This window comes from Helicoverpa armigera, chromosome 10 (assembly GCF_030705265.1).
Source record: "Helicoverpa armigera isolate CAAS_96S chromosome 10, ASM3070526v1, whole genome shotgun sequence".
In the NCBI taxonomy this organism is placed as follows: Eukaryota; Metazoa; Arthropoda; class Insecta; order Lepidoptera; family Noctuidae; genus Helicoverpa; species Helicoverpa armigera.
Genome location: NC_087129.1, coordinates 2,363,766 through 2,386,457, shown reverse-complemented (window position 1 = coordinate 2,386,457; position 22,692 = coordinate 2,363,766). Strand labels below are relative to the sequence as shown.

The 22,692-nt window shown below is 37.9% G+C and overlaps 2 protein-coding genes across 2 annotated transcripts in view; one reads left to right on the top strand and one right to left on the bottom strand.

The window, feature by feature from the left end:
- The first annotated feature begins 106 nt into the window (after positions 1 to 106).
- On the top strand, positions 107 to 1,514 carry LOC110374407 (large ribosomal subunit protein mL64). Its single transcript, XM_021332093.3, has 3 exons — positions 107 to 557; positions 728 to 963; positions 1,246 to 1,514. Exons 1-3 carry the CDS (start codon positions 254 to 256, stop codon positions 1,450 to 1,452), a joined length of 747 nt encoding a protein of 248 aa, XP_021187768.3. The 5' UTR covers positions 107 to 253; the 3' UTR covers positions 1,453 to 1,514.
- Positions 1,515 to 1,889: 375 nt separating this feature from the next.
- LOC110374396 (uncharacterized) overlaps positions 1,890 to 22,692 on the bottom strand; it is a 42,154-nt gene continuing 21,351 nt past the window's right edge. Inside the window, exons 7-20 of the mRNA XM_049841013.2 lie at positions 14,539 to 14,677; positions 12,554 to 12,683; positions 11,501 to 11,639; positions 6,308 to 6,497; positions 5,830 to 6,006; positions 5,140 to 5,314; positions 4,425 to 4,603; positions 4,174 to 4,235; positions 3,996 to 4,085; positions 3,627 to 3,775; positions 3,214 to 3,370; positions 2,670 to 2,895; positions 2,341 to 2,448; positions 1,890 to 2,115 (exon numbers count right to left, since the gene is read on the bottom strand). Coding sequence (XP_049696970.2) covers positions 1,963 to 2,115; positions 2,341 to 2,448; positions 2,670 to 2,895; positions 3,214 to 3,370; positions 3,627 to 3,775; positions 3,996 to 4,085; positions 4,174 to 4,235; positions 4,425 to 4,603; positions 5,140 to 5,314; positions 5,830 to 6,006; positions 6,308 to 6,497; positions 11,501 to 11,639; positions 12,554 to 12,683; positions 14,539 to 14,677 — 2,074 coding nt within the window. The 3' untranslated portion in view covers positions 1,890 to 1,962. The remainder of the gene's footprint in view (positions 2,116 to 2,340; positions 2,449 to 2,669; positions 2,896 to 3,213; positions 3,371 to 3,626; positions 3,776 to 3,995; positions 4,086 to 4,173; positions 4,236 to 4,424; positions 4,604 to 5,139; positions 5,315 to 5,829; positions 6,007 to 6,307; positions 6,498 to 11,500; positions 11,640 to 12,553; positions 12,684 to 14,538; positions 14,678 to 22,692) is intronic.

The following is a 22,692-nucleotide window of genomic DNA, read 5'->3' as shown; positions in this document are numbered from 1 at the left end:
TAGATATTTACTACTCTGAGTTAAAGTCTAAAATGCAATGCTTACAAGATTCCAATTGGTGACTCATTCACATTCTAATGGCAACCCTGTTTTAATTCTTTTGTCAATGATCAACCAGTGACAATATAGAGGTTATAAATCCGTGAAGAATCTGTGGTGAAGAATGCAAATGTCAAAAATCAAAAACATAACCTAACTTTTGAGACAGTAAAGGAAATTAACCAAAACTTGAAAAACAAGAACATAATTTAAAATGAGTCTGTGTATACGATCTAAGTTGTTACGGCCGAACTTTATCGGCTCTCTGTTTCGTTACTCCACTTCGCCAGTGGAAGCTCTAGAACAGAGTGAGGCAGTCGTAGACGTCGATGAAGATGCATTGGCGAGGGAAGCCGAAATAGAACGCAAGAGGAACATTTCTAGGCTGAACCCACCTCATCAAAACCTCATAAATGGAACTAGACCTTATGAGGAACCGAAATCTTTGGCACATCTGACTGTTAAATATAATAGAAAGATGTATGGAAAATACGGCAGTGCCAGTGGTGTTAATCCCAGTAAGTTCCTGAGTTATGCACTTATTTGGTTACACTGTATATAAATAGATGTTATAGTGATCCAGTCATATTGAGCTCCAAAGATCATATAAAATGTTTGATTCTTAACTAATATCACTTCCTATTTTCTTATACCAATTTCTAATTCATATCACCTTCACCATCTCCAGGCATATGCTTTCCATCAAGACAAGACATAGAGGAGAAAATTGAATATGAATCGGTGGCATATCCATATACCATAAAGCAGATGATGGAGACCGCTGCACGGAACAGGAAGGAGCAACAAGAGAAAATAGAGCAAAGAGATAGAGAGGTTGCAGCCAGGTTTGCCAAGTTAGGTCAATGGACCAAAGAACTTAATGATAAGATTGCTAAGAAAACTGCTGAGGCTAATGCTGCCAAGGTAAACAATTATTAGTTTTGTTCTTTATCATTTGAAAGAAAGTCTGTGTACTCTAAGTTAGAGGGATGTTGTTTTGAATAGTTTAACTCCTTGTATTCTCTGGTGCGCAGATATACGCGAGACAATGGATTTGCTATTGTTCTCTAATTAGCGGCAAACAAGAGGTTAATCTCTGAGACCAGGCAAAGGAATAAATTATTTTGGGTAGATTTCACCATAATTTTCCAAGCAACTCTGTTATAAAAAATAATTACTAATACATAAATATTTATTATTTTACAGCAAAAGAAGGAGAGGTTAGTGGAAGAAGTAAGAAGACACTTCGGCTTCAAACTAGATCCTCGTGATGAGAGATTCCAAGAGATGCTGGCTAAACGAGAAAAGGAACAGAAGAAATTAGAGAAGCAAGCCAGGAAGGAAGCTAAGGAGAAAGTCATGATCGCCAAACTTCAGCAGCAGAACGCGAAAATAAGTGATGCTAAGAAGTGAATAGGTTAGATATTGTAGTTATTTTATAATTAGAGTAATAAAATCGTTATTGTAAATTGAAACGTTGTTTCTATTAGACATTTTGAAAATGCATGAAGTATTTTAGTTTATGTAAAGTAGTTACTGCATGCTTATAGGATGTCTTTCTTGAGGATAACAATTTATTTCTGTGTAGTGTCCAAGATGTAGGGATCCATTGGGATCTTAAGATACTGCATTATGAAATAGCTGTTATAAATTATTTTACAACTACTGGTTCTAAGGATAACCCCTAAAATGAAGCGCGGTTTGCAGCGTGGAATACATAGCAAAACTGAGCGTATACGCGCGCTAAATCCACCAGTGTGAAACCGCTCTTTTTTCTGACAATCTTTATGAAACCTCGCTGAAGAAACGACAGGCAAAACCTATCATGGGGATAAATGAAACCAAACATAAACCAACCAATTTTTTAATCGTAGGTACATAAAACATGATATTCATAAATTGATAAATATATAAAAAACGTCGTCACGAGCTGTCCTCGTCCGAGGACGAATAGAGTGCCTCCCGTGGGTTGATGACGATCGCCGGTTGTATGGAACGTTGCGTCATCTGCGGCGAACAGATCAGCGTGTCCGAGTCGCTCACTACACTACTGCAGGGGCTACTCTGCCCGAAGTTCTGAAAATACAAAAATATATTTAAATACATGCGTATAGAGTTTAGTAAGATTTATGGACTGAATTTGAACATTAGACAGAGCTGCGTTGGTTTCTTTACCATAAAATCTACGGCAAAAAGCTAACTTCAGTCTCTCAAAAAATTGTACTTTATATTGATTTTGTGTGCTTTCACAGCCCGCCAAGAGACTCTAAAAACCAGCACAAAATTACTCAACAGACTTACTTTCTTGTTAGGCTTCGCTTGCACCGATATCATATCCTCCAACATATTTGTTTCCTCGCAGTGCGCGTTTCTCGAGTCACCCATTTGTCTTTCAATCATCTCTGGCTTCTGTAAAGAAATGAACATAAAAAGACATTAATATCTCCCCTAACTCATTGCCTTTGATATGCTAAACAGGGTCCTTTAAATAAAATAGAATTATAAAATATCCTTTCTTCACAATTCTGACGCTTATGTGAATTGTCCCCGCAAGATTGCCACTTTCTACAAACTTGTTTTTTTTTTTATATATTTCTTCATAAGTCTGATTAGTAAAAACCACTTCTTACCATTTCGACGCCTTCTCTTCTCTGCGAGTCTCCCAAAAGATGCGCGGATTTAGTGGTCTTGTTGACCTTCATTTTATCTTTGATCTTTTGGTGTGAGCTCTGCGCCCTCTTCGGCACCATGTTGACGCGTAACTCTCCGTTGTATTGAGATTCTTCTACTTCTGCCACTTCTTCAATCGGCTGTGGTTCTGGTGGATTTTCTTTCGATACTTCGTGAACACATTGGCTGTGGATTCATTTGGAATTATCAATAAGAAAATGGATGCTTTCTAGGATCATGACGGTCGATGCAATACCGAATGGATAAATTTATCGAACAGCAATGGCTTTAGAAGATAGGAGCTACCAAAAAGAGAATGGGACTTTTTATTCAGTCTAGTAGCAACAAAAATCCCTAATATCTTTAAAGTTTCAAATACATAACACCCATCAAAAATCTTCCTTTTTTGCCTTTCCATAAGGAGACTATACCCGTCATAGTAGTCACTGAACTGTGAGAATCCTCTTTGCAGACCAGAAAAAAACTCACCAGTTTGGCACTTACCCGTAACATTGGTTGTTTTTGATGAAAGCGTATATATCCTTGAAGGCCTGCTGTATGTAGGAGAGCGTTGTCTGGTCGATGGGCACAGAACTCGACGACCCAGAACTGCTGGACAGATCGCCCGATCTCGCACTAGCCTCGAACGAATGTTCTGAACCTGGAAAATATAATAAGAAAATAGTCAAGTAGATCCTTAGTTTTGGGTTCTAAATATTCTTGATCTTGGTAAAATAACGTGGTACCTAAGAAATAATTCAGGAGAAGCTAAACACTTCGTGCTAATTATGTTGGAGCAGACGCTTTGTCCAGAATGGCAATATACAAAGAGAGTAATTGCTTGGTCCCTATGTCATAGTGAAACCGCCAAATGTTTGTCAGATTAACTTAAAAACAAATAATCTAGGCAGTTCTACCTGAAGATGCAGTACAATTGGCCCATAGTCGTATCTGCTGCTGTTTCAACTGCTTCATCTGATCGATCAACTGTAGATTCAGCTCTTCAAGTTGCTGTCTGTGCGAGATCTCCTCTTGTAGCTGTTCCTCTAATACTTCTGCGTAGTCTCTGCAAAGTGGACAACGATATTTTAATTTAGAGAAGGTAGAAGTCAACCCAAGTTTATAGGTTCCCGAATCTTTGGGCTGCTAAGGCAAATGGGGGAAAAAAGTGTATCCTGGAATATGAACTCTGGTGACTGGTAAAAGCATATTTGTAACGATGTCATAGAAATAGCTTTTAGCAATATGTAGATGTTGCCTCATATCTGTACAAATTACGGACTTACTTGTCTTTCTTCACTGCACTAGTTTTGCTAACATATTTCGTGGGCGTGCTTCTTACGTTAGATACTGCCCGATCTCTTGTTATTCCATTTCTATGAACACATAAGATCAATTATTTCCATTACAATTAGGATATCAATAAACATAAAAATAATATAATCATCATCACATCATACTCACTTGGATGGATTTGATCTCAGTCTCTCACTCGAAGTCCCACTAACGCTAGCCAGCCATGAAAACTGGAACAAACAAAATTATGTTCCGACCGATATTGACCATGGTATTTGCAACTAGTAGAAGGAACAATTCCAAGGGCCGTTGGAAAGGACGATACTTAATGTCCAAAAGTAACCATTTTATCAAACAATCGCTTAAGATCTACTTTTACCTAACTCGAATTCATAAGAATCAGTGGATATACATTGTACCTTTCCTTCCATTCCTCTTTCATTATCCCTGAGCGCGGACCGCACTTTGGACAGCGACTCGCTGGTTATATCAATGTTGTTCCTTATGTCTAGTATTACGAGAGTCTTGTTCGATAGCATCATCTGATGGATCATCATCGATGTGTCCTCCGTTATACCACAATTCTGGATGTCCAGGGCTGAGGACAATGGAGAAATTTATGTAAGAAGTAATTAAATAAATATAAAATAATCTGAAGATAACAGATCATTATTGTATTGAACAATAGGTAGCTAATTAGCTATCAATCTGGTTAAACCTCAGATCACCTTTAAAGATAAGAGAGCGTATGTATCAATGATAGTACATATCAAACAGGATCTACACCGTTGAGGGGACTACGTTGTATTTTACCTACTTGATAAAGCCGAAGTATCGTCATACTCCTAATATAGGTTTCTTTCTCCAGGATGTACAATCTGAATCAGGATATAGGCACACTAAACGTTGTCGTACCCTTTTGCTCAACACAGCTATAGTTTTCTTAAAAGAACTTGGAGAACTTGCCTTATTAATCAGCCTTTCGCTCAACTCAGCTATAGTTTCTATAGTCTTTTGCTGAGCCCCGCTAAAGCTTTCTCCGCTTTTTGCCCAACTCAGTTATAGCTTTTAGCCAGAAGCCAGCCAGCATGAGTTTCTGAGCTTTTCGCACAAACTAACATCCTTTGAACTGACCTTTGATCCACAAATCATCAGAGAGCACATCGAGAAGCTTGGCGACTCCTGCGTCCCCTAACTGTGGGTTGGCACACAACGTGATGCGGCGCAGACCGGCCATCGCGTCTAGCTCGGGCAATCGGTACCGAAGTGTATGTGTCCAGTTCTCGCTGTATCTGTGTATCTTCTGGTACTAGAATATAGATTTATGTCAGACTTTATAGCATGAGAACTCTGTGGAGTGAACTCTGCAGTTCCAAATTTGCGATTAACGGCCAGTTTCTTCATCTAAAGTTAAAGTAATGTCTAAAGTAAAAGTAACGGTCAAATTCGTTTTTTCAAGGCTAAAGTGACAGCAAAACTAATAGAAAAATTGAATTTGACCGTTACTTTAACTTTAGACATTACTTTGACTTTTACTTTGGCTTTAACTTTTGATGAAGAAACTGGCTGTAAGTGTACTAAATATGGTACCTACTGGACGATTGTATTGTATATATGCATCGCAGAGTAAAACATAATATACGCTGCTATCATGTAAGAGAAATGTCATGTACTATGGACATACCTACCTTTTACAAAGTCTAACTCCCGAAAAAATACTGGAGATACCAAAATTTGCTAAATAGGTAGGTAATGCGTCGTCAGCGTAATTGGGCACACAAGCAAACAACGAAGCAAAGAAATAGTACTCCGAAAGACCATTACCTTGACCAATTCAGCGATATACCCAGCTCCTACCGGCGTCAGCTCGCATCCTGACAGGTCCAGTGTCAGGATATTGGGCAGACACCTGATAGACTTGCAGATGGCCAAGCAGCCCGCGTCCCCGATCAGACATCGTGGCAAGTGTAAGTGTTGTAGAGAACTGTTCGCTAATAAAGCCTACAATACAAGGAAATCTAGAAAGAGTTTTGGAAATGTGATTCGGAGGTCTTTAGTAGAGAAAGAGCTTGGTGGTTTTAATTAAGAGACTATAAGAGCGCAAAAGGTGCCGGTTAGACTGGAAGCCCACTACACCAACACCAACTATGTTGGGGTCAACATAGTTGGGGAAAAGGCTCGGAGGATGGATGAAGAGCGCAAAAGGTGCAACTCGCGCTGCGTGCAGGAGCATAATGAGTAAAGATCTCGTTAATAAGGCACAAAAGTGGAAGGGATAGAGTATATTCCGACTTTCTCATACCTCGCACAAAGGATTTAAATACGGTATCCTCAAGGGTAGTCCTTCTAACAGTAAGCTCGTCAACAGCGTTGTATTAGAGAGTAACTGTGCCGTCGCCTCCACTAAGTTACTCAGCATGAAGTTCGTCAGTATCACACATCGCTTGTTCACCGTTTTGGCCAGTCTCTCGCAGTCTATGTGTTCTAATACTGAAGTTAGAAGAATTCAACAATCGTTAGGCGGTTTGAGATACACTTCAAAAGTTGCGAAGACCTTTTTTTTATTTCTAGAAGACCACAGGCTCTCATAGCACTGATCAATAATCTAGAGACTTTGAAAAGTATGAAGAAAGCCACATCATCACAGAATTAAAGGAGTTTTCCGTAGTCGCTGATAAAAATGCAGTAAATAGCATTGACCTTCAGTTCAAGTCATGCGATGCCACGTAATTACAAGGAACCATGTGTATGGTTCCAATATAGCTCTAAACGTGATTCGATGATCTAATGAACAAAGTCCGGTAGCAGTACAAAGATTATTCTAGACCCTATCAGTGATTATTAAAGTCTATAAATAAGATTAGCTGGGTTATCGACACATTGACCTATGGATAGCTGATACTAAGTTAGTGATCCGAGCTGGTCACTTGAGGATCTGGTTTCGAGCATCAAAACAGTAATACGGCTGGGTTCTGGGTACTGGGTTGGGGAGATCAGATAGGGCAGTCGCTCCTTGTAAAGCACTAATACTCAGCTACATCCGGTTAGATTGGAAGCCGACCCCAACATAGTTGGGAAAAAGGCTCCGAGGATGATGGATGGCTGCGTTCAGAATAAAGGGATGTTGAGTTTTTCGAATTTAGGCACCTGACTAAACTACCAGTCACATAATTTTGAAGACTTAATTGTAAATTCACTCTTTCTGTCAATAAAGTCACGAAAGCCAGCTTGTAATCTGAGTTGTATCAACATTACCCGTTTTGACTTGCTGTCGACACTTTATAGAAACTGAATGCAGGCTCAAATCACAGCTGAGTGCATTTAAAATAGGTGGCCAGTCCGCATATTTGATCCTATCCACGCAGAAATCCAACACCTTGCCGTTGCCTGAAGGTATGACATTGGTCAGAGGCGTGAGGTTCTGCAACTTGCAACACTTCAAATAACATTGATGAAATATTCGGCTACTTTTCGACTCGCCCCCTTTGCCGACCATATTCAAAAAACAAGTAAAAAAAACATTCAAATCACAAATAATACCGTGCAAAACAGCGCGGTTGTTTGCTCGTAATATCGTTAAAATTTTTCTGCAAATAAATATGTTTTTTGGTGAATAATTGCTAAAAAATATAGTAAGAGGACAGTTTGAAATTAGAATATGAGTGACATTGACAAGAGTTTATTTTTTTCCATATCATAGTTTGGCTGCGACCGGTACGTTCAAACGTCACGTGTAAAATGTTTATTTACAAAATCACCTCCATATCACCTCATTCAAATGTTGGAGACTGGTGTGTTTCATATCATTGCCAAGTTGATGCGTGTATTGAGCGTATGCTCTCTGCATGGGGTGGCCAATTACATACAAATATTTCTAATGTTTCGATCAGGGATCATGCATTACTACAGTATACCTCCAACACAAACACCCACTCGATTCCGCAATTATGTCAAATCGCCCTTATTTGTGGCTTCAAACTTTATCAGATCTGTTTATAAAACAAGGCAGTTTTATCAAATACCAGAAGTCTAGAAATGAAACAAAGAAAATTTAATTTTATAGTTTTATTAAAAATATTTGTGACAGTCGTTTACAAACTTTACTCTGACAACACAATCACCAAGAACCAAGTATCTGATTTTAACAATTTTCAAAAATTAATACTATTCAGACAAAATTTAAAGGACCTTCTCACAATTGACCTTAGGTATTCCCAATATTTAGGCGCGAAAGTTATACAAAAAGCCTGAGATCGCCTGTGAGAGTTGATATTAAACCAGATATTTGATCAATGGTGAGACCACCTAGAAACGTCTAACCAAACTATTTTATGCCTCGTTTTTCTTAATCGTCATATAGAAAAAAATATATATGTAGGTATATATTGGCACATCACGCGATTGAAATTTAAAAAAAAGAACAGATATACTTACAAAGTAATTTAGACAGTGACTATTTAAATGTAGTATATTAATTTACTAGGGAAGATTGAATGCTTTATATATAACGATTAAGAAAAACTGAGTACAAGTATGTATAAAATCTAATTAGGTACTAGGCGATAACATGTATGTATAATAACAATCAATACTTATAAAACCTCTTTTCCACATCAGGGTTGAAGTATGGAATTTATTTCAGTTTGATTTAAGCGTTTGTCGTTTTTAAGTTTTTACATTTTCTATAAATGAAACATCGTAAGTACACCCCTGATATGAAAGTACACAAGAGACAATATTTTAGGGTAACACGTGGTAACATTAAGGCACTCTTAGGGTCGTACCATATCTTATCGAAGCTACTTCTTTGCATTCGCGTACTATACTCGGTCAGATGTCAATGTACTAATCCGACCGGTCCAAAGTCGATCTAATATGGCAACGACCCTTATTCTAAACTACACTTATCAACAAAAAAGTTTTAACAAAGGTCAATGAGGGTTTTCTCTAATTTTTCTGCCACAGGGTGGCGCCACGTATGCGTCTGGTCCAAACAGCTGTCAAATAGTATGGAATTGTAGGGTCCGAACTAATTGTTTATTGAAATTCTGTTATATTGGAAGTGTTATTGATTTTATTATGGACTACGGTTGGAATAAGTTTTCCGAACTAAAAATTGAGCTTAGAAAGAGGGGTGCAAAAGTCACTGGTACTAAGGAAAAGCTCGTTGAACGGCAGATAACGCAACGTACTAGAATTTGTTTACACAATATGATTTAGTTTTTTTATCTACTCAACTGTAATTGTAAAACACTAATGCAGTGCTTTAATCCTACTTATAATATAAACGTGAAAGTTTGTGAGAATGTATGGATGTATGTTTGTTATTCTTTCACGCTAAAACGGCTGGACCGATTTGGTTGAAATTTGATATGTAGATCGGTGATACCCTGGATTAACACATAGGCTACTTTTTATCAACACACCACGCGGGCGAAGCTGCGAGCGGAAGCTAGTTATACAATAAAAATCACTAAAATCGTAAGCACTTTGACGGGTACTTGGACCTGACGCCTCGGTGCTGCCACCTCGTGGACGCCATTTTAGAAAACCCTCATTACCCAACTACCTATCTTTAAGGATCATTATGTCAACTTTATTAAGTTTTAAGAGAGCGCGAACATTGTGTAGTGAGGACCCTATAACTTATTCCGCAGTTATCGACTAATAACAATTTATATTTAACATATTAAACTAGTTCTTATAAGAAGATAATAACTTTCAATAATAATGATATCACATTAGAGTTACATACGATGTGATGAATTGAAAATTATAACGATAGTCACACTTGGTACCGAAGCACTGACTAAATATTAATTAAGAAGTTGCAAAATTGTATTTACTCGGATTTTATCAAAGAAAAATACTACTGGAGTTTAACGCTTATATTGGTGATCGAAGGCGTTAGCTTAATTTAGGCTGGGCGGAATATTTTCTCAGTTCACCACATCAAATATTGTATAATAAATTAAACTAAAATAATTGCACTGTCACCGATAATGCGATAATATCCTTTGTAGTCATACAAACTGAATTGTACATGTTACTTACATATTTACATAAAAAGAAATAAATCAGAACGCGTTCTAATTGTACTGGGAGAAGAATAAATATGAGTAAACAACAAATGGTTTTATATAGTATACCAACTCAAGTTTCAAAGAAAGAAAATTAAAATTTGTAACTAATTTCGAAAAAAATTTGACTCCTTACATACAAATGCTACTCTATGAAGACTCGATTTCATATGAGCTAAATAAATATTTGTTAAATGCATTTAAATCGAGAAAAATGTATGACCATTTTGAGATAATATCTCTGTAGTATTTCATAGCCTTTTTGACATAATACCTAGAGTATAGTAAATACCTTTTAAATATGTACATATTTTTTGTATTTTTTTTCTTTTTTGCATTGTAACGAGATCAATACTGTTTTCAGCATATACGCCACTATGATTTAAATTTTGATATGATGAAGCCTTGGGATTTTAATATTATACACACGTGTCTGTAATGATAGACTAGTAGGGTAAGTTAGAAGATTTTAGAAATATTGTTAGTAAATCATGTGACCCAAATTATAAGGTTAGTGTAAGGTAACAGTTAGTAAGGATAAAACAGTTACATTACAAATAATTTGAAGTAAAAAATTGTGTCTTGGATTGGGAAAATGGATAGGAGAAGTAGAAAAGTAAATATTGTTTTAGTAGAGAAAGATGTTTTAGTAACAGAATTAGTACACATGTAAATAAGATCCAAGACACGCGCAAAAATATTAAATCCTGGTTTTTTGGTAAATTGTTTTCGATGGTATGTTTAAATCATCACTAGCATTTGCTACGACAGTATGTAGAAACGTGATCATACACAATTACCACGACGCATTCTAAAGAAAAAAGGACTTTATCTGTTAGAATTTGGACTTTTAGTTTATCTACTTTTGGGACATACCTGTCTGTTTGATTTAGTAAGTAAGTATACGATATATGTAAATTAAAATTATCAAAATAATAATAAATGAATGACCGAGAACACGAACAATAACCGTGGATCTAATAACTTTTTATCTTATACAGATAAACAGAAAGTTACATGTCTGATTATTTTATTATCGTGTCGTCAAGAGAAAGAAAGACCAAAATTATTTATTTGTTTGTTACAAATCAATACAATTTGCATATTATCTACCTTTAGTCGCGAAGCGGATTATGATCACGTTTCTTTTACAATTACTTAGTTCTAATGAATTTAATGAATAATCTGTATATCAGTATATTACATCTAACAGTTAGCTAAATATAGAATTAATTGATTAACCTTTTGATCTCCAGACCTGCGTGTAAGTACCTACCTCACTTTTCTGTACCTATTCGAAACATCAACAATTTTTAAAAAATCTTCCAACATTTTTCATTTTTTTTGTTCTAGCAACACTGATCTGAAAGTCAAAAGGTTACGCAAGTAACTAAGCTAGCTCGATGTAAGGCCCTCTCCGGTCAGATTCGGGTTGGTCGCCGTCGCTATCGGACGCGGATATTGACCGTCGCATGTTCCATTCGCTTTCCGGGTCAGAGAATATGTTCCTGTCGGCTAGAGCGTCGTCGTCCATTGCTTCCATGTCTAGGTCGTCTGTGGACAAAAAACATTACTTTCAAATTTTTGTTACCAAGGCTTACTTGACACACACGAGTGTGAGAATTGAGGAATATGAAATGGATATCACCTATCCGAATGCCATCATTTGTACCAGCGTTCTATCTATTTCTAAACCTTTCATATTCTACTTAAATAGAAAATAGATAAAGTACTTCACTAGACCAGTTTTAAATGTAATAACTAGATCAAAGGGTCAGCGAAAATAGGCAATAAATTAATGGTTAAATGGAATTAAAAACCAATTAGTAGTACATCATACGATTCACACCGATAATGCTGATTATTTTACATACCGGCTAATGATTTTATGATGGCCAACACTTTAGAAAAGTTTTCGGAAAAAAATCTGTCGTTCAGCTCTTATTCAGCAGTTTTCAAGATACAACCAAACACACATGCGGAAACTAACTTCTGAGAAGTGATGAAATGGCGAATGCTATGAGGATCTGAGGATGAAAGATGTATGGGTGATGAATGAGGCGTTAGACAATGATGACGAGAAAGTTGTAGGTACACGGCTCACGAACTGAAGTTATTTAACCGTCTTTACAGGTATTCAGAAGCCCAAAATTTCAATAGCCAGTTTTCTAAAGTGGTAAATGCTAAATGGTTTGGATGAATTATTAGTATGTAGACATTGTAGACCGTGCATCTATAACACTGATCCTCAGCAGCCGCAAGCGATCCTACATTAGACCGTATACAGACAGAAAGCTGGTAGCCAGCGTCCATCTAGCCGCTAGATTCGATCCGATAAGCGCTAGATTCTAGCGCTTATCACCGCTGGTCCATCCACAAGTTCACATTGCTTCAATATGCTTGCTTTATAAACTTTTTTTCCTGTATACGGCCTTATGTGAAAAATTTGTGTTTCCAATATAACTAACCGTTGTCAGCAATGAATTCAGCGCTCCAGTCGTTGTCGAACTCGAGCTGTTTGTTGACGTCGCGCTCCATGGGCGACTGTACCGCGTCAGTGTCTGCGTCCGTCACGTCGTATATTTCCGTCATTTTCATCTGAAATTATATTGTTTTTGTAGAAAAGCTTGATATTAAAATTAGGGGCTTTGAGCTAAGCCGTGGGTAGATGCATAGACATGTCAAAAGTTTAGGGGTTCTCTTTTTGCCGAATTGTTCGAAAGAGTTACCTACAGCATCCTCGAACATGAAGAGCTTCAGAAAAACACTTCCTTCTGCTCCTCTAAAAGTGGGTACCTACTTTGAATAGGTACCCATATACTTCTTGAGGACGAAAACGAAAATAATAATGAGATGATTTTAATGGACCATATGTTCAGCTCAACATAACTATGGCTACTATGGGGTAGTAAAATAAAAGATGTAGCTTAGAAAATCTATGAACTTGTTTAAGTATTTAAATTGTTTACAAAACAGAACACAAACTGAAATCAATCAACAATAGAATGTGAACTAATTGTAGTACAATTGAGGCCAATCTAGGACGTACAAACAATTCTTACGTACATTGCGATAAAATGTCAATTTATTATGTACTTATAATATGTTATGTACCAACTACACTTCGTCCGGCGTGATAATGACACATCTACATCAAATTGTTTGTTCGCATTTATATACCTACATTTAAAAAATACCAAGATTGAGTATCTCGGCTAGGGTATCCAACAAAAAGGAAAAGTTTTTGGGACTATTTTATTTCATTTTACAGTTCAAAGACTTATTTTCAACTTTCAATATATAGGTAAAGCTAAGCTATCAGGCAAGGATTTAACATGATCGGTTATAATTCGTAAGCTATAAGATCATCAACATAGATATGAATTTATAAAAAAATAGCGGCCAAAGTTATCATATCCGATCGAACTTATCAGTAAGTTATTCCACGCGGGGCTAAAAGGTATATTAAAATTGTCCCAATAAAACCGTGCATGTGGTCACTATCACAGCATCGCAAATAAACAAAGAAGCCGCTTGCTATCGTATTTACAGTCGAAGTAAATTATACCAACTTATTACTCTCATGGATGGGTCGAAGTTCGGTGTGTTTCTGTAAGTAAACATTAGGTACCTATGATATACCTAGTCTAATAACTATTTGTATGTTTATCTAGAAAACTACATTTTCCTATTTTATTTTTTTCGCTTTCGTTAGGCTTACAGGCTCCTGAAATATGCTATATTTTTCGGAAAATAGGATAATGGGTCCTTAGAGCTTCCTTCTGAAGTGTCTAATCTTTTTGAAGTTAATACTGCAAGCAACAAGATTAGAAAATACTTGACCGGGAAGTTACTCGAGCGTACAATCCAATGCACCTAAGTCATAATAACCCAGTGCGAATACATTAGTAATATTTTTTCTCGATCGTGATAACGCAAAACAGTGAGAGATAACCCTATGCGTGCGGTCTCCTTATGTCGTACGATGCTCGCGTCATTCAGTCAGGCCGCGCTCGCCATTGGCCGTTGATAGCGGGGGTCAAGTATGCTAATTAGAATCACTCGGGATATTTGCGAGAGGAAATATGGTAGCACGTTTTGCTAGGGGATGGAATACGTAATAAGTAATGTGACGATGATGGTAAATACGGAAGTTTCGACTGTTTGAATATGCATTCGCGTATGCATTATATTCGCGTATATTATTCCTGGCAGCCTTGACAGCAGATTTCCTTTTCTTTTGTTTAAATTATTTTGTACAAAAAAAGTAAATACTTCCCTAAAATATCATACACTCTTTAAAGCTTGTTTGTCTTCTCGACAAGCCTCCATCGGTCATTTCGATCGCAACCAAACCTTTGCGATTATTATACCGCGCACAATGAGGGCTCACGCACGTCTTGGACTTTTGGTATTTTCCATTTTATTTTAACCAAAAAATCAAAATAATTACCTTATTTTCGCCATCGAGGTAGTAATAAGCGAGCAGTGCTTCATTATGTGACGTCACGTTCAGAATGTGCTCGAACGTGTCCACATCATCGTGTGTCGTTCGCATGTCGCCGTATGTGATGCGGAACTCGCTTGCACGCCTGGCAACACAAAGAAAACACGCGTTTTAGTCATTTAGAAGACCTTTGTTTGCTGCCTAAGTGGATAAGTGATGAAAAAAAAAAACAAATGAATAAGTTTAGTCTAGCAGCAGATATGCAGGATGTAGGAAAGAAACTCCGACAAAACTTAATGACCAATACGTATAATTCCACTTGAAAACATCACGATACAAATAATAAATTTAGAACAACCGTTCGTCTCATGGTTCGTATCCGAAAAAAAAAATTGCCACGCTCCGATGACATCTGTCAAAGACAATGCCTTAAATCTAAACATAACAAAATAGTTTGACAATAGTAAATATTTTTAGAAACACATTTAAAAAATATCTCTAAATAATAAATACATACTGGCTTGCAATAACAACTCTGCTTGCTTTTGATAATTAACTTTCTATTTTAATTAGTACAATGTCATAGACAATTTACAATAGTTTATGTAGGTAGGCTGTACAATAATTGTTAAAATGACAACTAAGCTTACAGCTCGGCCTTCCTGCTAGCGCGAGTCCCTTCGCGAATTGTTTTAACATATTGTAAATGATCAGATTACCTACCTAATAAGTTTAAAGTTAAATTATGAATGAAATGAAATAAATGTAAGATTTCCTTAGATCCGAAATAAAATGTAGCAACAATATAATTCCTTCAAACGTAAAATAAAGTAAGTATTAAATACAATAAGTGTTAATTAATCTTATCATAATGTACACGCCATACAATTCTCGAATTCGCTAAGTCTAACGTTATTTTCACAAACCAGCACATTGTATCGGTTTATAATACGATATAATACTACATAATTGTTAAGTGACAATAAATTATCTAAATAACTGTTTTGTGACTCACTGAACATTACCTAGTTTCTAGTTAATCATTTTCTGAATTGTCTTCTTCACCACTGCTAAAATCTCTATTAAAATTTAACCAAGGCTGCATTTTATCGACCGCTACTACAGCTTCGAAACGACGATTATTTTTGCGTGAAAGTGGAGTGTCTTCAATGATGTACCTGTCATTGGGCAGTACTTTTAATACTCTGTAGGGACCCTGGTACTTGACTACTAACTTTTTGCCTGATTGCCCATCGCTGGGTACCTGCCTCTCAACCCTTAGGTACTAAATCACCTTCGGAATAACTTTTTGCGGTTTTCCTACGGCTATTAAATCTGTCCCGATCGTCGTTTTGCTTTTCTTTGATTTTATCACACGCGTCCTGTCTCACATCGACTAATGCCTCCGGAGAGGTTATGTTAACCGTTTCTTCTAAGGGTGCGTCCACATCTGGCGAATGTGCCGCGAATGTGCAGCACGCGAGCCGATTGCGAGCTGTCTGCGAGCTGCGCGCGTGCAGTCACTGCAATAGTTTGGTGTGCCTCTTTAGCGCAACTCATGCAAGGCTCGTATAGAGCGCGCGAGCGGCGCGCGATCTGCGCGCAATCAGTTCTCGCCCTTACAGTTCCGTATATTGGCTCAGTACTATCTAAAGGCGCGTACGCACGTACGAACACGAACAAAGCGAACACAAACACCAGACCCGAACATTTGGTTCGTACGTATGGACGGCATATTCGAACACGAACGGAAACATAGTTCGAGTCGAGTTCGCGAACAACAGTCGTGAACTCTATCTTAGTAGCCATGACGGCGCCGTTGGAAGTGGTCGATTGTGAAGTTATTAAAGCGCTTCGAACACCGTCCATACAGAACACACTACAAGGATCGCCGCGAACATGTTTGACGAACAGAGTGTTCGATGTTCGATAGTGGTACGCACGTGCGAACCAAGTTGTTGCATATCATGTAACGCAACAAATTTGTTCGTACGTGCGTACGCGGCTTAAGATGTCAGACGTCGCGCGCCGCCTGCGCGCCGCTCGCGTGCGGCGCTTAGGTCGCGCGCGAACTGCGCGCGGGCGGCGCAGAAGCGGCGCACGAACAAAAATGCACGCGCGCAGCTCGCGGGCAGGTCGCAAACGGCTCGCGAGCTGCACATTCGCGGCACATTCGCCAGATGTGGACGCACCCTAAGACCTCGCTCAAAATACCTTCGCTCCTGCATTTAATGTTAAACCCAAACAGGAGTTCCGATGGTGATTTTTGAGTAGTTTTGTGTGTCGTTGTATTTAAACCTAATTGAATGTCTGGGATTTGTTCGTCCCAAGTTTTATCGTCTTTACCGTACGTGGACGTTGAAAGCGCATCTAAGATTGTCCTATTAAATCGTTCGACCTGGCCGTTTGCCCTAGGTGTTGATACCGCATTCATAATGTGTTTTATCCCGGTCTGCACAACAAATTCTTTAAAAGTTGAGCTAGAGAAACTTGTGCCTCTGTCAGTAACGAGATGCGTAGGTACTCCGAAGTAACTAATGTGATCCTTCAATACCTTTAATGTAGTTGCCGTTTTTGTATCCCTAACTGGCCTAGGACATATTTTGTGAAACCGTCTACCAACACAAGTAAATAACAGTTACCCTTTTTACTTTTTATGAAAGGACCTAAGTGGTCTGCATGAATCGTATGGAACGGTACGCTAGGTTTATCAATAGGGTGTAATTCTCCCTCGCGTCTACCACCAGGGGTTTTGTGATGCAAACATTCGAGACACGAAGCTACGTATTTTTTTTACGAATTTTCGCATCTTATTAAACCAGTAATTTTTACGGATACGTTGCAGAGTTTTATCATAGCCACAATGACCTACGTCGTCGTGGTTCATTTTTAAAATCTGCCAACGAACGCCTTTAGGTACGAGCCATTTAATTTCATCGCCCACTATCCTATATACCCTGTTATTTTTCAATTTATAATTACGATGAATGTCTAAGAGTTGTTCAGAGTTAGGGTCTGATAGTATTTCTTTAATTTTCTTGATTTCCTCATCGGCAGACTGCACAGTGGAAATCCAGTCCTGTTCGCCCTTTTCGACAGCAAGAACGTCTAAGCGTGTCGAACAATCGCTTTCTACTGTATCTACGGGATTGGGACTCAATGCGTCGACATGCGACATCCGTAACCCAGGTCGATATTCAATGGTACAATCATACTCTTGTAATTGCACCCACCAACGGGCGATGCGTGGGATTAAATTACGCTTCACTAATGTCGATCGCAATGCGTTGCAGTCCGTAAATATTTTAAAAGGAATACCTATTAGATAAACGCGGAAACGGTTCAGTGATGCTATTACCGCCAATGTCTCGAGGTCATACGAGTGAAATTTCTGCTCTTCTGCATTTGTCTTTCGACTAAAATACGAAACAGATACCAGCTAACCCATCTTTGCTAGCATCCGTGTGTAGTTGGGTTTCCGCAGTATAATTATAAAGTGCCAAAAACCGGTCTATCGACCAACAAAGATTTGATTTTTCCGAAAGCTCTCTCTTGGTTTTCGCCCCATGACCATTTTACATCCTTTTTAAGTAAGTCTGTCAGTGGAGCTGCTGTTAACGCGTTGTTTGCGATAAACCTTCTAAAGTACCCTGAAAGGCCTAGAAATTGTCTCAATTCATGTAGGCTCCTAGGTTTTGGAAATCTTGACACCGCATCAGTTTTCCGTTGTCCAGGTCTAATACCGTCAGAGCTAACCTCAAATCCCAGAAAATCTATAGAGTCAAGGAAAAAATGTCATTTACTTAATTTGAGTGTAAGGCCACCCTTTTTTAGGAGGACTAGGACCTCTTCTAATCGCTGCAAACCCTCGTTAATATCTTTAGCCGGTATAAGGCCTCGTCCATATACACTATAGCGTACTTGATTTTAGCCTCGAGAAGTACCTTATTGATAGTGCGCTGGAACACAGAAGGTGCATTGACCAGCCCAAACGGCATCCTATTATACACGTACTGGCCATCTGGTGTCACGAAAGAAGTTCTATGTCGCGACTCTTCTGCAACCGGTATCTGATAATACCCAGAAGCTACGTCAAGCGATGTAAAAACTTTATTCCCAGTCAGTTGGTCTAATTGATCCTCAATTCGAGGAAGAGGATAATGCTCCTTTTTGGTTTTGCGATGTAGAGCACGGTAGTCTACGCATAACCGCTTTTCGCCAGTCTTTTTCTGTACTAAAACTATTGGGCTTGCAAATGTCGAGGTTGATTCCCTAATTATACCATGATCGGCCATTTCTTGTATCATATTCCTCACAAGTACACGATCTGCATAAGACATACGGTAGGGACGATAAACAATAGGTACTTCATCTTCGAGTTCAATTGTCATCTCCGTCAGATTAGTGAAACCTAAATCGTGAAGCCCGGTTGAAAAAAAAGTGAAAAAAAAATTTCTATCAATTCTCGTAGACTTGACCGTTCTTCCGGGATTAGTTTATCACTACAGTTTAAAATATCTTTACTTTGCGACTCAGAGGTTGTGACATTGTATGAATCTAAGGTATATTCAGAATCAATTACACCTTTACATTGTACTCGCGTCAGAAGTGTACCCTTCTGTAAAGTGATTGAATTAGGGGAAACATTATGTATTAAAAGTGCGCTAAAACCGCCTTTCACTTCGTACTCGCCAGGAAGAAGGTAATATTCTTACCCTGGCGAATCTCTCACGGACCCGTTTACATAAACACGTGTATCCATATACGGGTTTGCGGAAACTCGAACTGCTCGTAAATTATTTGAGGGAATCTCAATATCCTTAGTTGTAACAAGGAGCATTTTTACACTAGGAATTCTACGGAAAAAATCTGCGGTTGGTGTTTTAGTGATTACAATGTCTGGTTTCTCAGTGAATGATTGTCCTAAGAGAACTGATTGCTTTATTACATAATCCTCTACCACGTACAAATTTATGCTGTCCTCTAAGCCTTGGACCTCAATGGAAACAATAGTCATACCTACTGGTGAAATCAAATTAGCGCCTATGCCCCTGAGTACAGATAAGTCCTCCGGCGTGACTATGTCTAAATTTAATTCTTTGGCTTTGGATAACTTGATAAGGGAACATTGGCTTCCTAAATCTAAGTGGCAGTCTACTACGTGGCTGTTCACTTTAATATCAATCATATATTTAGCAGTAAGCTCCTCGACTAAATTCAACTGAGCCACTTGCTGTTCATTTTTGCTTGTACTTTGATTGCTATCCTTCTGATCTTTATTTGGGCGCTTATTTCTAAAACAGTGAATGGCTAGGTGACCTGATCTTTCACAATTCGTACACTTAGCGGCCGGTTTTTCGCATTTGTAACTAGGATGACCAACTTGGTCACAATTATAGCACGTAATTTTTAATGGGAACAAATATAATGACCACCATAAAATGCTTTGATACCCTAAGTTTTGCAACCAGAAATATCTACTGAACACCAGAAAAATAAAGTCTAAAAATGTAATAGTACCAGCTATTTTAGTCACGACTTCACTTTAAATTGTATTCGACCACCAAATTTAGTAAATGATCACCAACTCTTGACGACCAAATTAATGTATTATTTTTGCCTAAATAAGTCACTGTGATTGCCATAAAATGTAGGCTTAGGTATTACCAAATAAAGTATTATGATGCCATATTAAGTTATGTGTCCGGCTTGCAATGCATGCGTGAGTGTCAGTATGACGAGTGACAGGGGAAAATGGAAGAAAATGACATATTGCGCCGACGCCAAGTAAAATTGGGAACAGGGCAGGAGCAAGAAGAAGAAGAATGTGTTTCTCAATACACTCTTATCGCACTGTTTAGAGGCATGCAATAGACAATTTTCCACGCTAGTGCAGGAAAAGGGTCCCCATAATGTTATTACATTTATTTTATCAGGCCGAACTTATTTTTTTGGAGTCAGTTTACTTAAACGGGATAGCAAGATGTAAAAACTTTTTTGATGATCATTTACTACTTTTGGGATAACAATGATTTTTTTGGACTCATTTTGCTTAAATAGGATAGCAGAATTTAAAAACTTTGGTCTATCGTACTTTAAAATGGTGGTTTAATTTTGGTGATCATTTACTATTTTTGGCTTACGCATGATTTATTTTGGAGTAATTTCACTTAAATAGGATAGCAAAGTGTTAAAACTTTGGTGATAGTTTTACATTAAAATGCGAGTTTCATTTTGGTGATCATTTACTATTTTTGTCTGCTGTTTGTTACTATATCTGGTGATCAGTTAAACATAAGCCATTTTTAATGATTTTGATGTAGAAGCCAGATTTTTACGATCAGTTCGAAAACTCGAATTTAAATCACGATTTTCTCGACTATTACCTACCTTGACAGTTCTAAAATATTTAAGCACCTGCTCTGGTTCTGAGAACTGTGCAGCTTGTGCACCCACTTTAATAGCCCTGTCTTCAACTCCATACAAAATAAAATCAACAGCTTGACGTCCATAAATCCTGCACCTATTCAGCAAGTTTATTTTCGCGTAATAGTAATGTTCAAGTGATTCACCGTATTTGACTCTTTTAGCTAGCATTTCACTCAAAAGCTCAGCGTAATCTTCGCGTACCGGGAAAGATTCAATAAATTTCTTTTTCCACTCCGTCCATTTAAACATCATAGTTGGCAGATTCTGGTACCAAGACTTTGCTACCCCAGTTAACTTTGGCAAAGCGTAATGGATGATATCCCTATCATCCCACCCATATATTTCAGCACACTCCTCTACTTTTGTCAACCAAGTTAAAACGGTTTGCTCTTTAGACATCGGGTCGAATTCCGGTACAATGTTGGTGTTAAAAGATAATTTTGGTTTATCTGAGCTTTTGATTGATTTCAAAACTGACAAAAAATTATTTAAAATATTATCTGTTGGATCTGAACGCTTAAATCTCTTAGAATTAGGAAATGGTGATCGCTCACCATCTCTTCTCGTTGAACTCCGACTTCTTTTCCTTCCACGCCTAGGAGTCGGACGCGAATGTGCTTGGCCTTTCTCGAAGATCCTCATGGGCATCTGACTCAGCACTCTGAGACCGATGACGTATTGACCTCGCAGGTGTATGAAGAGCTCTCTCTTCTGTCCTTTGAACCATTCTTCGATCTCGGCGCTCTCCGCCAAGATCCTCACGATATGCAACCTCAGTATCACGCACCCGTGATACCCCTGGTTGCTCTGAACATTGTCTCCAAGCACGCCTCTCGCGTGAGGAGCCTCTCGGCCAAGTCTCGTGACTGGACTCTCGGTGTCTCGATTCCAGTGCTCCTCGACCCTTGTCCTGAACTCTGGACATCCCTGGGTCTGAACCAGAATCATCATGACCTTTGTTTCTCATCTCCTCACTATCCATTTTACTGAAACTGACAGATTAAAGCTTAGTTTTGGCTTTGAGGAAAATATCTCACATAACATACACAACACATCAACTCACATAACATACAACTTTTAACCCTGTTTTTTAAACTCATAACTCTCTCAACATTTTAATAATTCTACATTCAGTTAAATAATTTTACATGTTATCTGCAACATGTTTATTTTCATTCACCTGAATATGCTATGGGTTAAAATTGTAGTTCATTCAACAATGTAAAAACAGTGTATTCGAGCTATTTATAATGTGGATAATTTGACTTCATGCAAACCGCTTTTCAAAAAGCTACAAATCCTAACACTTGCTTGCATTTATATAGAGGAAGTTTGCAAATTTACTAAATCATATGAAGATATTATGTTTAAGAAACTTGGTGATGAATGCACATTTAACTGTAGATTCCCAAATAAATTAAATTTACCATTTATGAGAACCGAATTGTACCGTAGAAATTGTTACCCAATGTGCATTCGAATATACAATAAGATAACATCGCACATTACAGAACTACCTATGAGTAAATTTAAGAAGTCCCTCAGAAATTGGCTTATTGACAAATGTTTTTATACAGTTAAAGAATACCTAGAGGAGAAACAGAATTATAATAGAAATTTAGCTATTAGATTATAGGAAAACTTAAATATTTGCATGACTAATTTACCATTATTTGTTATTGTATTTACCATCATAATGTACCTATATTCTAGCAAATAAATAAATTTCAT